Source organism: Neofelis nebulosa, chromosome 1 (assembly GCF_028018385.1).
Source record: "Neofelis nebulosa isolate mNeoNeb1 chromosome 1, mNeoNeb1.pri, whole genome shotgun sequence".
NCBI lineage: Eukaryota > Metazoa > Chordata > Mammalia > Carnivora > Felidae > Neofelis > Neofelis nebulosa.
This window is the reverse complement of record NC_080782.1, coordinates 97,118,053-97,133,128: the sequence shown is the minus strand read 5'-3', so window position 1 is coordinate 97,133,128 and position 15,076 is coordinate 97,118,053. Positions and strand designations below refer to the sequence as shown.

Sequence of the window (15,076 nt, the reverse complement as noted above, 5' to 3'; positions counted from 1 at the left end):
TCTCTGTTCCTCCCCTGCTTGCAATCTGTCTCTTGCTCTCTCTCAAAATAAACATTAAAAAAATATTTTTAAAAAGGCAGTCCATCTTTGCCCCACTGCTATGAGATGCCACATTTATTATAAGCTTAATTTTCTCATATACTTGAGTCTATTTCTTGGTTTCCTGTCCAGATAACAGTACCACACTATTTCAGTTACAGAGGCTTTTCAATATGTTTTAATGTATGATAGGAATAGTGACTCCTCATAACTTAATTTTTACTGTTTTCCTTGTTATTCCTGTATGCTTATTTTGTCATATGAACTTTAACATCAACATGCCCAGTTCCATTAAAAAAATTTTTGCTGGGGAGTGCCTGGGTGGCTCAGTCGGTTGAACATCTGACTTCGGCTCAGATCATGATCTTGTGATTCATGACTCTGAGCCCTGTGTCGGGTTCTGTGCTGACAGCTCAGAGCCTGGGGCTTGCTTCGGATTCTTTGTCTCCCTCTCTCTCTGCTCCTCCCCCACTTGCGCTCTGTCTCTCTCTCTCCCTCAAAAATAAATAAATATTTTTTAAATGTTTTTAATTTGTTGGTATTTTTATTGGAAGTGCATTAAATTTATAAATTAAATTAGGAACAACTGAAATATTTATAATATTAAGTTGCCATATCTAAAAGCAAAGGTTATCTTCCATTTATTAAGTCTATTTTTGTGTCTTGTAGAAGTTTTAAAAATTGTCCTCATACCAGTTTTGTGCTTTGCTTGTTAAATTTATTCCTAAGTATTTTATCTTCTCTGTTGCTATTGAAATGGGGCTTTCTGTAGCATTATCTCCTTTAACTGGTTATTATTTGTGGACATGAAGGTTACTGCATGGTAATTTATATTCTGCCGAATACTGAATTATTTGTTTGTGTGAGTTTAATTATTGATTTTTAAGAGTGTTTCCAGTACATAATCATATTGATAAAAGCCATTCCAATCAGTTAGAAGATGCAAAAATTAGGACTGAAATAAAGGCAGCTCCCAACTCAGCAATGGGTATAAAAGTTAATTTGGGGGTAGGTGGAGAACTTGGAACTTGGGCTATGTTTTTTACATAGAAAAGATAGTATACATAATACCTGGTTTGCATTCCAACCCACACAAAACCTATGTAACCCATAGTTAAATCTCTTAACTCCTCAAGTCAATAAGAAAAAGACCAACAGTTTTTAAATGGGCAAAATATAGAAACATAACAATAGCTTACAGAAAAGGAAATACAAGCGGTCATTAAATAAATGAATAGATGTTCAACCTCGCTCAAGAGGAAAAATACAAATTGGAACTTCAATAATAAGGCACTGGTACTAGTGGTAACTCACTGCTTTGGGTGTGGTATAAAGAAACAAACCCTCGGGGCGCCTGGGTGGCTCAGTCTGTTGAGCTTCTGACTTCAGCTCAGGTCAGGATCTCGCAGTCTGTGAGTTCGAGCCCCGCATCGGGCTCTGGGCTGATGGCTCAGAGCCTAGAGCCTGCTTCCGATTCTGTGTCTCCCTCTCTCTCTGCCCCTCCCCCGTTCATGCTCTGTCTCTCTCTGTCTCAAAAATAAAAAACGTTAAAAAAAAATTTAAAAAAAAAGAAAAGAAACAAACCCTCTAATGCATTCATCACAGAAGTGAAATTTGGCATAACCTCTAAGAGAACAATATCTACTTGCATATCTCTCAAAATGCACAGACACTTTAATTCAGCAATTCCAGTTATAGGGATTTATCCTTCAGATACACCCAATGTGAGAAATATCATATGCATGAAGATAGTGATTTTAAGTTTACTTTTATTAGAAAAAGGCAAATAAGAAGGCTTGGTCAAATTAATTATGGGATACCAAGGAGTCATTCAAAAGGATGATATGGAATAATCTCTAAGATATATCATTAATTTTTAAAAGGCAAAAAAACATTATGCTTTGTACACCTTCATTTAAAAATATATGTATAGATGTGCATATGTATCTAAATTCATGTATTTTCATATATTGAGAGAGAGATGCTTATGCATTGATGGAGTATCTCAAGGAAACAGAAGAAATAATAATTTTGATTGTCCTTGGGTACACAGGTTGCAGGAAAGGAGAAATACTAACTTTTCACCACATATCCTTTATGCCTTATAAATTTTTAACTCTATACATATATTATCTATTTCTAATAATATTATTAATGGTAATAACATAATTTACATTTAAACAAAAAAGTAACATCCATTTTGTGAACAGAGTGCTAAGCACAAATATTCCCCAGTGAACATGTTTGTAAAGCTCCAAGGTCATGAAGTAAGAAAGTCACACAGAAGCTCTTGCCGTGCCTCTTGATTTCTCCAGTTTACAGACCCCAGGTTCTTGGCATGGTACTAACTGGCTACAAGGTATGCTGAGAAGTCAGGATACCTGTGTTTTGATCCTTCTTTCAACCTGTTTCATTTTAGTATCTTTGAATATGATAAACATTGTATACAAAGGTTAAACATTTCTAAACACTTTATCTCTAAATGTGTAACGGTTGAGGTAGAGATAAGAACGCCAAGAAGTCTTTCTTCAGATAGAAAACCTGAAATTCACTAACTAAATGTGGTAAGCCGTGGTTGGTATTACTCAACGCCCCCTTATGCCCCACATAGTCCAGAAGGAGATAGACTTGAACAACAGAAAGAAAATCCAAACTTTGTTATTTTAGATGTCAGCTCTTTGGGGTGCCTGGGTGGCTCAGTCATTTGAGTGCCTGACTCTTGCTTTTGGCTCAGGTCATGATCCCAGGGCCATAGGCATGGAGCCTGCTTAGGATTCTTTCTCTCTTTCTCTCTCTCTCTCTCTCTCTCTCTCTCTCTCTCTCTCCCTCCTTCTGTCCCTCTCCCCCACTCATGTGCGCTCTCTCTCTCTCTCTCTCTCTCCCTGTGTGTGTGTCTCAAATAAAAAATAATGTTTGCAATACATTTAGTTTTGGAAAATGATCTAGAATGACTTTGTTTCTACCATAGCTAATTGAGGGGGAGATGGTCTTCTTGAAGGCCTGTAAGGTCATATACCAGACTTAAAGATGACTGTTTTTTCTTTTTTTTTTTAATTTTTAAAATTTTTTATTTATTTTTGAGAGAGACAGAGAGACAGAGTGTAAGTGGGTTAGGGGCAGAGAGAGAGGGAGACACAGAATCCAAAGCAGGCTCCAGGCTCCAAGATGTCAGCACAGAGCCCAACACGGGGCCAAACCCACGAACCAGGAGATCATGACCTGAGCCGAAGTCAGATGCCCAACCGACTGAACCACCCAGGCACCCAGCAGATGACTGTTTTTAATATGTCTTCACCCTTCTTCTAGTCACCAGTACTTACATTTATAAGTTATATTAACTATTATCAGTGCTAACTACTATCACTGTAATAAGAATCATCAAGTATGTAGGAAGCTAATTGCGTATAAGAAGTCTCCTCAGTTCATTGTTGGTTTTGTTTGGTGTGTTAATATATGTACATGTATTGAAAGAAAAAGGGTCAGATTTTAAAAAGAAGAAAGATTTCTCTTAGGTCTAGTATAATTTTATATATATATATATATTTTTTAATATATATTTTATATATATTTTATATATATATATATTTTATATATTTTTATATATATTTTATATATATTTTATATATTTTTTATATATTTTTATATATATATATAATAATATATGTATATATATGGATCCAGATTTCTGAAATTGATAGTCTAGATAAGAACAGCTATAGCCAACTCACACTGAAACTCTCTTGACTCCTTCATCTTTACCATTGCTTATCACCTCTTATCTCCTCGAAACCAACTAGATGAAAGTAGACAGTGGAAAATAGTGCCACTCCTAAAAAAAGATTTTGGCATAGCATTTTTTTGTGCATAACACTATGGGGTGCCTGGCTGGTTCAGTCAGTAAAGCATGCAACTTTTGACTTTGGGGTTGTGTGTTGGAGCCCCACGTTGGGTGTAGAGATTATTTTTTTTTTAAATCTTTAAAAAAAAAATACTAAGACAGCACACTGAAGTGTATATAGTCAATGAATTCTCACAAAGTGAACACCCATGTAACCACTACACAGGATGTTGGTATTGCATTTTATCTCATTTCTTCTTTCCTTTCCTCTACGTTTCTTTTTTTTTTTTTTTTTTTTTTTTCTTTTTCAACGTTTTTTATTTATTTTTGGGACAGAGAGAGACAGAGCATGAACGGGGGAGGGGCAGAGAGAGAGGGAGACACAGAATCGGAAACAGGCTCCAGGCTCTGAGCCATCAGCTCAGAGCCCGACGCGGGGCTCGAACTCACGGACCGCGAGATCGTGACCTGGCCGAAGTCGGACGCTCAACCGACTGCGCCACCCAGGCGCCCCTCCTTTCCTCTACGTTTCATACAGCCTGGGACTTAATGTTTGCACAATATTTACTGTTTCCAACAAGTGAATTGCATTCACTTTTTGTGTACTGAACACTGCATATCAATTTATTAAGTAGTTCTAAATCAGTACTTTCTAACCATGCTTAAATACTTCAAACCAATGTGAACACTTCAAAAATTAAAAAGTCATGTTGTGTAACAACAGCAACAAAAAAATAAGAACCTACTCTTACTAGATTAGAAAATGTAACTAATTTATAGGCCTATATTACTTTTTTAAGTGAAACACGTATCATTTTTAATACGTTAAATTCAAAGGGCATATAGTGAGAAGTAGGTTTCAATCCCTCTCCAGGAATATTAGTGTTACCCTTCCAGAGATAGTCTATACATACATAAATACAATTTAAATATTAAAAGTTTTTCTGGGGCACCTGGGTGGCTCAGTTGATTGAGCGTCTGACTCTTAGTTTGGGCTCAGGTCATGACCGTGCAGTTTCATGAGTTCAAGCCATGTGTGGGGCTCTGCACTGGCAGCCCTCTCCCTCTCTCTCTGGCATCTCCCTTACTCACTCTCTCTCTCTCTCTCAAAAGTAAATAAACATTAAAAAAATAATAAAAGGGGCGCCTGGGTGGCTCAACCGGTTAGGCGTCCAACTTTGGCTCAGGTCATGATCTCACAGTTTGTGAGTTCGAGCCCCGCGTTGGGCTCTGTGCTGACACCCCAGAGCCTGGACCCTGCTTTGAATTCTGTGTCTTTTTCTCTGACCCTCTCCTGCTTGCACTCTCTCTCAAAAATAAACATTAAAAAATTTTAAAATAATAATAATAAAAATTTTAAAACCCTGCCTCTTTTTATGTGACACAATTATTTTTTAGTAATAATCATGAAATAAGACAAAAACTAACCAGAAAAGAAACGCAGAGTGAGAATTTTCTATTAAACTTTGCATCATGCCAATAAAAGTAATAGGAAAAATAGAAGTTAAGTAAATATTATAGTAAAGCAAGGAGTTAATATTTTTAAATTATATTAATGTATTTTTGGAAAAGGAAAGTTGTTTTTTTCTTCCTTTTTTAATGTTTATTTATTTTTGAGAGACAGAGAAAAAGAGCAACGAGCGGGGTAGGGGCAGAGAGAGAGAGACACACACAGAGTGTGAAGTAGGCTCCAGGCTCTGAGCTGTCAGCACAGAATCCAACACGGAGCTCAAACTCACGAGCCATGAGATCATGGCCTGAACCAAAGTTGGATGCTCAACCAACTGAGCCACCCAGGTGCCCCCATGGGAAGTATTTTTTTCAAGTTTAGTTTTATTTATTTTGAGAGAAAGAGAGCCAGCAGGGGAGGGGCAGAGAGAGAGAGAGAGACAGAATGCCAAGCAAGCTCTGCGCTGTCAGCACAGAGCCGGGTGAGGGGCCCAAACTCAAGAACCGAACTGTGAGATCACGACATGAGCTGAAGTGAAGGGTCAAATGCTTAACCGACTGAGCCACCCAGATGCCCCTGAAAAAAGAAAGTATTTATACCAACATATTGGTCTGTTATAATAAACTGGTTGCTATCTGTGAATAATAAAGTCACCTTTTCTGTTTTTTTTGGTTTTTTTTGTTTTTTTTTTTTTTAAATTTTTTTTCAACGTTTTTTATTTATTTTTGGGACAGAGAGAGACAGAGCATGAACGGGGGAGGGGCAGAGAGAGAGGGAGACACAGAATCGGAAACAGGCTCCAGGCTCCGAGCCATCAGCCCAGAGCCTGACGCGGGGCTCGAACTCACGGGGCTCGAACTCACGGACCGCGAGATCGTGACCTGGCTGAAGTCGGACGCTTAACCGACTGCGCCACCCAGGCGCCCCAGCCTTTTCTGTTTTTAAGCCTTACACTTTGCAGTGACTTCACTGAAATTAATCTTCTCCATATATTAATGTTTAATCGACAGTATAACCAGATTTGTCCAGTTAACTCTGCACATAGTTGATTGAAGGACATATTTTAAGGTTTTAAATTTCAAACATTTGTTTTACATGAGCAACAGATGTACAAATAATTGGGAAAAGACTTTAACGTAATAAGTTTGACAGAAATTCATAAAAATCCCCTTTCACAGCAAACTCCAGAAATGGCAGGACTATCTCTGTTTCTTTGGGGACAACTATACTGGTTTTCAAATATCCCTGCAATTGAAAATTTTCTACTAAAATATTTTCAGCAGAAAATTCGTCATACATTTCTATTATGTATATTATACATTTTCTACTAAAATATCTTCAGAAAATTCATCACACATTTCTTTTATATATATTATATATTATTATATTTCTATTCTATTATATATATAAGTATTATACATGGTTTTTCTTCTTCTGCTAAAATCAGAGCAAACAGATGAACGATAATAAAGTTTGACATTATTTGATCTGCAGCTTTAAAACAAGAGCCCAATCATTGGTGAAAAAGATCAAGGCACTCAAATACTGCTTGGTTGATTTCTTCCAGCAATGTATGACCAATACCTTTTGTTGTTTCTCCTGACGTTCTTTGAAATTGGATTGTTTATTCTGAATAAATGACCATTTCCTGAGATTTTGTTACTGCATGGTTAATTACCTTATCCACAACTTTTATGTATTGCTGCTTTGATTAGAGTCTGACACAATAATATTTTATGTAAATAATTTGTCCAGTAACTAATAAGTTACTGAGAAGTCACAACATAGGTAACTAATAAACTATGCCACTGATGATTATATTTTCTTTTTTTTTTTAGTTTTTTTAATGTTTATTTATTTTTGAGAGATAGAGAGGACGGAGCACGAGCAGGAGAGGGGCAGAGAAAGAGGGAGACACAGAAGCTGAAGCAGGCTCCAGGCTCTGAGCTGTCAGCGCAAAGTCCAATTCAGGGCTCAAACTCACAGACTGCAAGATCACGACCTGAGCTGAAGTTGGACACGTAATGGACTGAGCCCCCCAGGCTCCCCTGTATTTTGTTAGTTCTGTCTTTAACTTTAACGATTAACAGTTTAAAAAGAGAAATCTGAATTTTAAAGATAGTATTCAAAACCACTAAAGTATTTCATGTGTGAACTAAAATCTGCACTCATTGAACACGATATTGTGCCTCACAATTTGCCCTCTGTTTCATAATAAACATCAATGGAAACCCTCAGTGATCACATGGAATAACAGAATTGAAAACACTCAACTTCTGCTGCTTTGTATTTACAAGCACTCAACTGTTTCAGCGTGGGATAACCAGGTCCACAGGGAATGAAGACCCAACCTGTGCATGAAGTAAGCTTGAATGATTTCAGCAGTAAAGAACTTACTCTTGGAATGAACACACACAGCTAAGTCTGTTAGTGGTAAGGGCCAGTGGTGTAACTGAAGCTTCTCTAAATTAATTTCCACGTGGAACACAATGTTTAAAAAGATAAGTAATAAAATTGCACCGATTTGAAGTAGATAGATGATCAAAACACCAATAACTGCAACAACAAATGATTTAGCCTAAAACAGTATTTTTAGGGGGAAGAGGATTTGACATAATGAAATAAAGAGAACTGAGATATCTAATGGTGTCATTGAGCCTGCCTCTCATCTTCTTACTGTGCAAAAAAAACCTTCTCACTATGCAATTTATTAAAACGATTGTTTAAACTGCTGTTCATGGGCTATTTTCTTACTTGCAGCTGAAAGCTCCCAAACTGATACCTTCTGTACCTGAGTAGGAAACTGCTCCTAGATAATAAGAGTCTGTGTTCCATATCTCCAACTCCTTACTTCCTAGTCCTTTTTGGTTTTCTTTTTCTCTTTCTTTTCTTTCTTTTTCTTTTTTTCTTTCTTTCTCTCTCTTTCACTTCTTTCTTCTTTCTTTCTCTCTTTCTCTCTCTTTTTTTTTTTTTTTTTTTTTAGAGAGAGAGAGAGCACTTGGGAGAGGGATGAGGGGTGGGTAGAGAGAGAGAATCTAAAGCACGATCCACGCTCAGCATGGAGCCTGATGCGGGGCTCAATACCATGACCCTGGGATCATGACCTGAGCCGAAATCAAGATGCTCAATCGACTGAACCACCCAGGTGCCCCGGTTTTTTGTTTGTTTGTTTGTTTATTTCAGTAATCTCTATACCCAACATGGAGCTCAAACTCACAACCCCGAGATTAAGAGTCACTTGCTCTTCTAACTGAGCCAACCAGGTGCTCCCTTCCTTGTCCTTTTTCAATACAGTCAGCCATTTGCCCTCACCAGTCCCCTGAAATAGCTCAGGCCAATGGCACCAACCATGTTCTATTGCTTAACCTTATGGGCACTTTTTGGCCCTTAATTTTATGTGACATCTGGTATCTTTGGACACCGTTTGCCCTCCTCTCCTCAAAATGTTCTCTCACTTGGCTTTCATGATACCTCAGTATGTAAGTAAATATACACCTGGTTTTGTTAGTTAAATGCTTGACCTCTCTGGTCTATAAACTCCACGAAGGCAGGGACCATGTCTGTTCACTGCTTTCCCAGTGCCTGGCCTGGCGAAAGTACTCAGTGAACATGTGTAGGAGTAACCCCTCCTTTTTTTTTTTTTTAATTTTTTAAATGTTTTTATTTTTGAGAGAGGGAGAGACAGAGTGCAAGTGGGGGGAGGGGCAGAGAGAGAGGGAGACACAGAATCCGAAGCAGTCTCCAGGCTCTCAGCTGTGGGCACAGAGCCTGATGTGGGGCTTGAACTCGCAGACCATGAGATCATGACCTGAGCTGAAGTCAGACGCTTAACTGACTGAGCCACCCCGGTGCCCAGGAGTAACCACTCCTATGCTCCAGGGCATGCTAACACTTGCAAAATCTATACCTAGAGAATATGTAATTAAGTAATGTGTTACCCCTTTATAATTCCTAAAATAGCTTCTATAAACTACTGAAGTACTCTGGAGATTCGTTAACGCCAAACAGATAAGCAAAAGCAAGATAATTTTTATTTTTACATGACGGTTCATCAGAAGAAGAGTTTGATTTAGGGTTGTTTTTATGAGACTTTGGCTAAAGGATGCTATTTGTATAAATGAAACTTTCTTCCTCTCGCAGGTGCTTTGTTTCCTAATAATGTCAATCTTTTTGTTCAATTCAAACACGCATAAAGTCCTCTTAGTAACGTTCCAAAATCTGTTTGCTATTTAATGTGCCATACGGCATACTTAAAAATGGGTGTATCTGTCACCTTTCCCATCAATAGAAAAGGAGTGAGACATAGATTAGTTAGATGTGAACACTAGCAACATAACAACGTCCATAAATGTTTTGATAATGTGTTGACTAGAAAGTGTCTTTGCAGTTCTAAGAAGCTTTCCTGGCTCAAGGGAAGAAAGCGCCCATCATTCGCCATCTCATTCTTGAACATTCTTTCCTAAGCTGTAGACACGGACTTCTACACATCAGTAGCGTACTTTGAAGCATGCTAGTTGTTTGCTCTTCATGGCTGACACCAATCCCGGAACAATTCCTCTGAGGCCTCTCTCAGTATATGGTCCCGTCTCCAGCAGCTGGTGGTTTTAGTGTGGCTCTTTTGAGTCAAGGTGTTCACCTACCAACTGGCTGATGGGCCGGCCATTGGGAACTGAAAGCTTCAGAATCTGGTCTTTCTCTCAGGGCCACTCCTCTTCTCAGGAGCTCTGGTTACCCCAAGGCTTCTCTTTCATCTTCTTTTCTTCATCTTTTCAGCTTCAGCTTTCAGTCCTAATCATTTTATTTGGATGTTTCACACTTGAAACTCCCATGGGATGAAGTCTGGTTAATTTGGTCCATCTTTTCATGGCAACATTGTGTTAATTGGTCATTAACACATCAGCCTGTGCATTGGCTGATGCCAAACCTGGCACCTAGGCCAGGCCCACTGGCAGGGTTGGTGTAGGAGTGCCAGGGTGACTTAATAGCACCCAACATACCACAAAAGAAAGAGCACAACTTCTTAAGGAAATCAGGAAATACATTTCTTTTATACCATGAGGATTTCTTTTCTTTTTTAATGTTTATTTTTTATTTTCTTTTTATGCTTTTATTAATTTTTGAGAGAAAGAGACAGAGCATGAGCAGGGGAGGGACAGAGAGAGGGAGACACAGAATACAAAGCAGGATCCAGGCTCTGAGCTGTCAGCATAGAGCCTGATGCAGGGTTCGACCTCAACAAACTGTGAGATCATGACCTGAGCCAAAATCGGATGCTTAACCAACAGAGCATCAGGCGCCCCAATGTTTATTTATTTTTGAGAGAGAGAGAGAGAGAGAGAGAGAGAGAGACAGGGCACGAGCAGGGGATGGGCAGACAGAGAGGGATACACAGAATCCAAAGCAAACTCCAGGCTCAGACGCACAGCACAGCAAAGAGCCCGAAGTGGGGCTCAAACCCATGAATCATGAGATCATGACCTGCGCTTAAGTCAGATGCTTAAATGATTGAGCCACCCAAGTGCTCCTGGGCAGGATTTCTTTAAACATTTAATATTCATCTAAATTTTCTATGCTTTTTATTGATCTGCTTTAGTGTTATATTAATAGGACATGAATTCAATGTTGTGCTTTCATCATTAATTAATGCATTAAAAAACTCCTGGAATTGCCTATTTTGCAGAGAAGAAATTCAGAGGTGGTAAATAAGTACCTTAATGGTTACAGGGCTACAGACAGAGAATGAGAAGTGGAATCTCCCAGGTAAAGGGTTTAGCCAGCACCTAATATCCAAACTGAGAGAGTGGATCTGGAGGGTTTTTTTAAATTGAGGAATAATTGGTTCATACAATTAGTTTCAGGTGTGCAAATAATGATTCGATATTTATATACACTGTGAAATATCCCCACCAGTTGAGCTACCATCCATCACATCATCACAAAGTTACCTTTTTTCTTGTGATAAGAACTCTTAAGAGGTAGTCTCTGAGCCACTTTAAGATATGCCATGCTATATTAACACTATTCACCATGATCTCCATTACATCCCCAAGGCTTATTTATAGCTCGAAGTTTGTACCTCTTGACCCCCTTCATCCATTTTGCCCCCCACCAACACCTCTTCACTGTGGCAACCCCCAATTTGTTCTCTGTATCTGAGTTTTGTAATGTTTGCTCATTTGGTTTCTTAGATTCTGCATAGAAGTGAAATTATAGGGTACGGTAGTTCTATTTTTACTTTCTTGAGGAACCTCCATACTGTTTTCCGTAGTGACTGCACCAAGATAATATTCTTGATAATTAGGAAGTTATCAAGATTATCAAATTTCAGGGGCGCCTGGGTGGCGCAGTCGGTTAAGCGTCCGACTTCAGCCAGGTCACGATCTCGCGGTCCGTGAGTTTGAGCCCCGCGTCAGGCTCTGGGCTGATGGCTCGGAGCCTGGAGCCTGTTTCCGATTCTGTGTCTCCCTCTCTCTGCACCTCCCCTGTTCATGCTCTCTCTCTGTCCCAAAAATAAATTAAAAACGTTGAAAAAAAATTAAAAAATAAAAAAATAAAAAAAAAAATAAAAGATTATCAAATTTCGTTACCAAGAAAATTTCCCGCTTTTCTCATATAAAATAAAGATACATGGAAGGGAAATTAATAGTCTGCTGGAATTCTAATATATGATTGCTTTCATGAAACATTTTAAATGTATGTACGCTTGGCATCTTTGCAACACTTACAAGTTAAGAAATTATTTAATAATCTGTTCTAATTACAGAATTTTACGTCTCACATCCAACTTTAATACCCAGGAAAAGCTCAATAAATGTTTAACAAATGTGTGTGTAACAAATTTTAAGTGATAAGTTAGCTTTTACAAAAAAAAAAAGGTTGATTTGTTCAGTCCACTGAATTTAATTTCAAAAAATTTATGAGGGAATTATGTCTAAATGGATTTTTTTCTTGCTGTACATAGTGCTAAGGGCCATCCTGTCATCTCTTTAGCTCTTGTTTGACCTGCTTTGTCAGATGCTTCGTGAAATGATATTCAGAACGGCACATGTGATGTCAACTTGCATTAATTCTTTCCCAAAGAGAGGTGTTCAGTATTCAAACTGTGTTTTTACTGGCACAATCTATGTTTCAGCTTCATTTCAGAAGGTCTTCAAGCAATGCTTCCTTTGGAAGCCTGTTCTTTTTGCAACTACTCTTTTAAAACAACCTTTGGAAGGACAATAATGACGTCCCATAATACTGCTTTCAGGGAATGCATTAGGAAAATAAGTGTTTCAGAGAGTTGAATAACAATTTATGTATCAATATTAAATTTTACTGTTTTCATTGTAATACGTTATAAAAATTAAAACTATCCCTTATTCAACTACTGTTTCCTAATGAAACACATCAATGAATAGTATTGCATTTGTTTTTATGTAGAACAATTAGTTTGTTGTCAGGTAAGAAGAACCATATGCATATGCTCTTACAATTATATAATTTCCTCTAATTCGGTTATAATAGTGATTGTATATTCGCAAACACCTAAATGTTTTGCTGAATTTCATAAACAATATAGGGTAATAAAAACATTCATTTCAAATACCTTCATTTGAAAGAACAAAGTACATCACTAATCCATTTTTCTTCCTTGTTTAGAAAAGAATTGTTATTTTATTAAGATGAGAAATCTAGATTTTGATGATTTTGAATGAATTATTCAAATTATTCATTTGAATAAACCCATGAATTATTGATTTCTTGTATTCCCCCCCAAAACTCACTTATGATTTTTGGTAGTCATAGAGCAAACATAATTCAATTGCCTGCTGAGGGTCTTTTTCAAATTTTGTCCGTTCCATTTTTCTTCCGAAGCCGGTTTCTGGCTGGTTCTGTCAATACCAAGGGTTCCTGTATGACGGTTGCTGGATAATTTGTGCCTAACAGTTCAACTTCCACCTGTTGTCCTACTTTACTTAGCTCAACAGGCACATAGGCAAACGCCAGACTCTTCTGGACGCTGTAACTGTAGCTTCCAGACGTCGTGTTGCCAACCACCTGAAAAACAAGACCCAGCCATCCTCAGCAGCTTGGCCACAGCCGTGTGCTCCTCCTCTCCAGACTGAACTCTGAAAAAATAGGTTTGCCTTACAATCTGAAAGTTTTAGGGAATACTGTTTATGGGGCTAACAGCGGGCAGAAAATATTCTTATAAGTGAATTTAGGCTTACAAATTATGAAAAATAATTCTCAAAATACATCATCAACAGTACTCTCACACTTCTCACTTTTAGGTAAGAACACCTGGTGTTTTTGAGTAGCTGGCACTATTTTGCTCGGTTTGGTGGCAAGAGATCTGATGGGAGGAAGACTCAAATATTTTTGCTTTAAATTTGAAAAGCATTATCTTCCAACCAGCATGGCAATAATAGATACAAGGGAAAATTCCTAATAATCCAAATGTAAATTTACTCAAGTGTTCCTCTTGTGGTTTAGGATACGGCCTGCCAAAATAGTGGTGAAATAAACTATTGATACATCAGTAGTCAATGTGAAGCGAACTTTCTCTATGAATATATAGCATTTAGCGATTCCTGGAGATGGTGAGGCCCTTAAATTAATGTCAACTTTGCCCTCTCTAGATCTACCAGATACAAAACATTTTGCTGGGCATTCTAGAAAATGACTGAGGTCTGGTTCCTACCCTCACGAGCTTCTAGCCTAGCTGAGAAATTAACACAGAGATGCAGGAAAATATAACCAGGAAGCCAAGAAAGTCAACATAATTAAGCCAGGATTTGTTCTACATTTTGAAGGTGGGTGGAATTAGTAGGTATATAAGGGGGACGAAACTTTGCAGGATGAGTGGAGACATGGAATTAGGCATGAGCAATCAAAATTAGGGAGGATGAAATGGAATAAACTGGGATGGTAAACCAGAGAAAAGCACTGAGCAAACAAACAAAACCTAGGAGATGAAAACAAAGCCTTTATGCAGCAAAAAAAAAAAAAATCTCATCAGGCTTGTTACAAAGATAAGAAAATGAGTGGAAACTAGATCTGAAGGAAAAGATGAAAGAGAAACAGTAGAATGCAAAAAAAAAAAAAAAAAAAGCAATACAACAACATCAGGTTAAAACACCACATTTGAAAAAATGTAAAAGGAAGACAACAAAAGCAAAATATGATAAATAGCCCTACTCAAAATGGCTTCTCCTGGCTACACAGCGTTGCACTAATCCTTACAGCCTCCCTGTTTCACACAGTGGGCTGCCTGTAGCTGGTGCTGAAAAATATTCATGGACATGAATCGGCCAGTGACCTTTCAGCTGCCTCAGCAAAGAGTCCACTACAATCAACAGTCTTGTTATAGCATTTCTAGTCTTTGAGATGCTGACACATTTACGACAGTAAGTACAGACTCCTAGCTCTGTGGTCCCAGTTTGTAATTATCTCACTGAATCCCCAAATCAGAAACCTCTCCGTATCATTTCTGAGCTTATTATGGGGAGAACTGGTTGATTAAAAAACAAACAAACATGAAAGCATTCATTAGTAAAAGCTGTTTCTCTGGCAGGTTATTAACTGCCAAGGTATTGCTGAGAGAACACATATGCTTTAAAATGGTTTTTCTCTTTTAGATCATAGTTAAGTAATGTAAGGCAGGGCTTTGGGTCAGGAAGGTTGGAGTTTTAATCACAGCTCCTTGAAAGACTTTCTTGGTAATCTTGGCTTCACTTCCTAGTCTGTAAGCCTGAGGTTTGTGT

At 38.0% G+C, this 15,076-nt stretch overlaps 1 protein-coding gene across 2 annotated transcripts in view; it reads right to left on the bottom strand.

Moving 5' to 3' along the window:
- Positions 1 to 12,724: 12,724 nt before the first annotated feature.
- Positions 12,725 to 15,076, bottom strand: part of DMGDH (dimethylglycine dehydrogenase) — a 68,807-nt gene continuing 66,455 nt past the window's right edge. For both annotated transcript variants that reach the window (XM_058728802.1, XM_058728813.1), the window contains exon 16: positions 12,725 to 13,367. In XM_058728802.1, the coding sequence (XP_058584785.1) occupies positions 13,152 to 13,367 (216 nt within the window). In that variant the 3' untranslated portion in view covers positions 12,725 to 13,151. The remainder of the gene's footprint in view (positions 13,368 to 15,076) is intronic.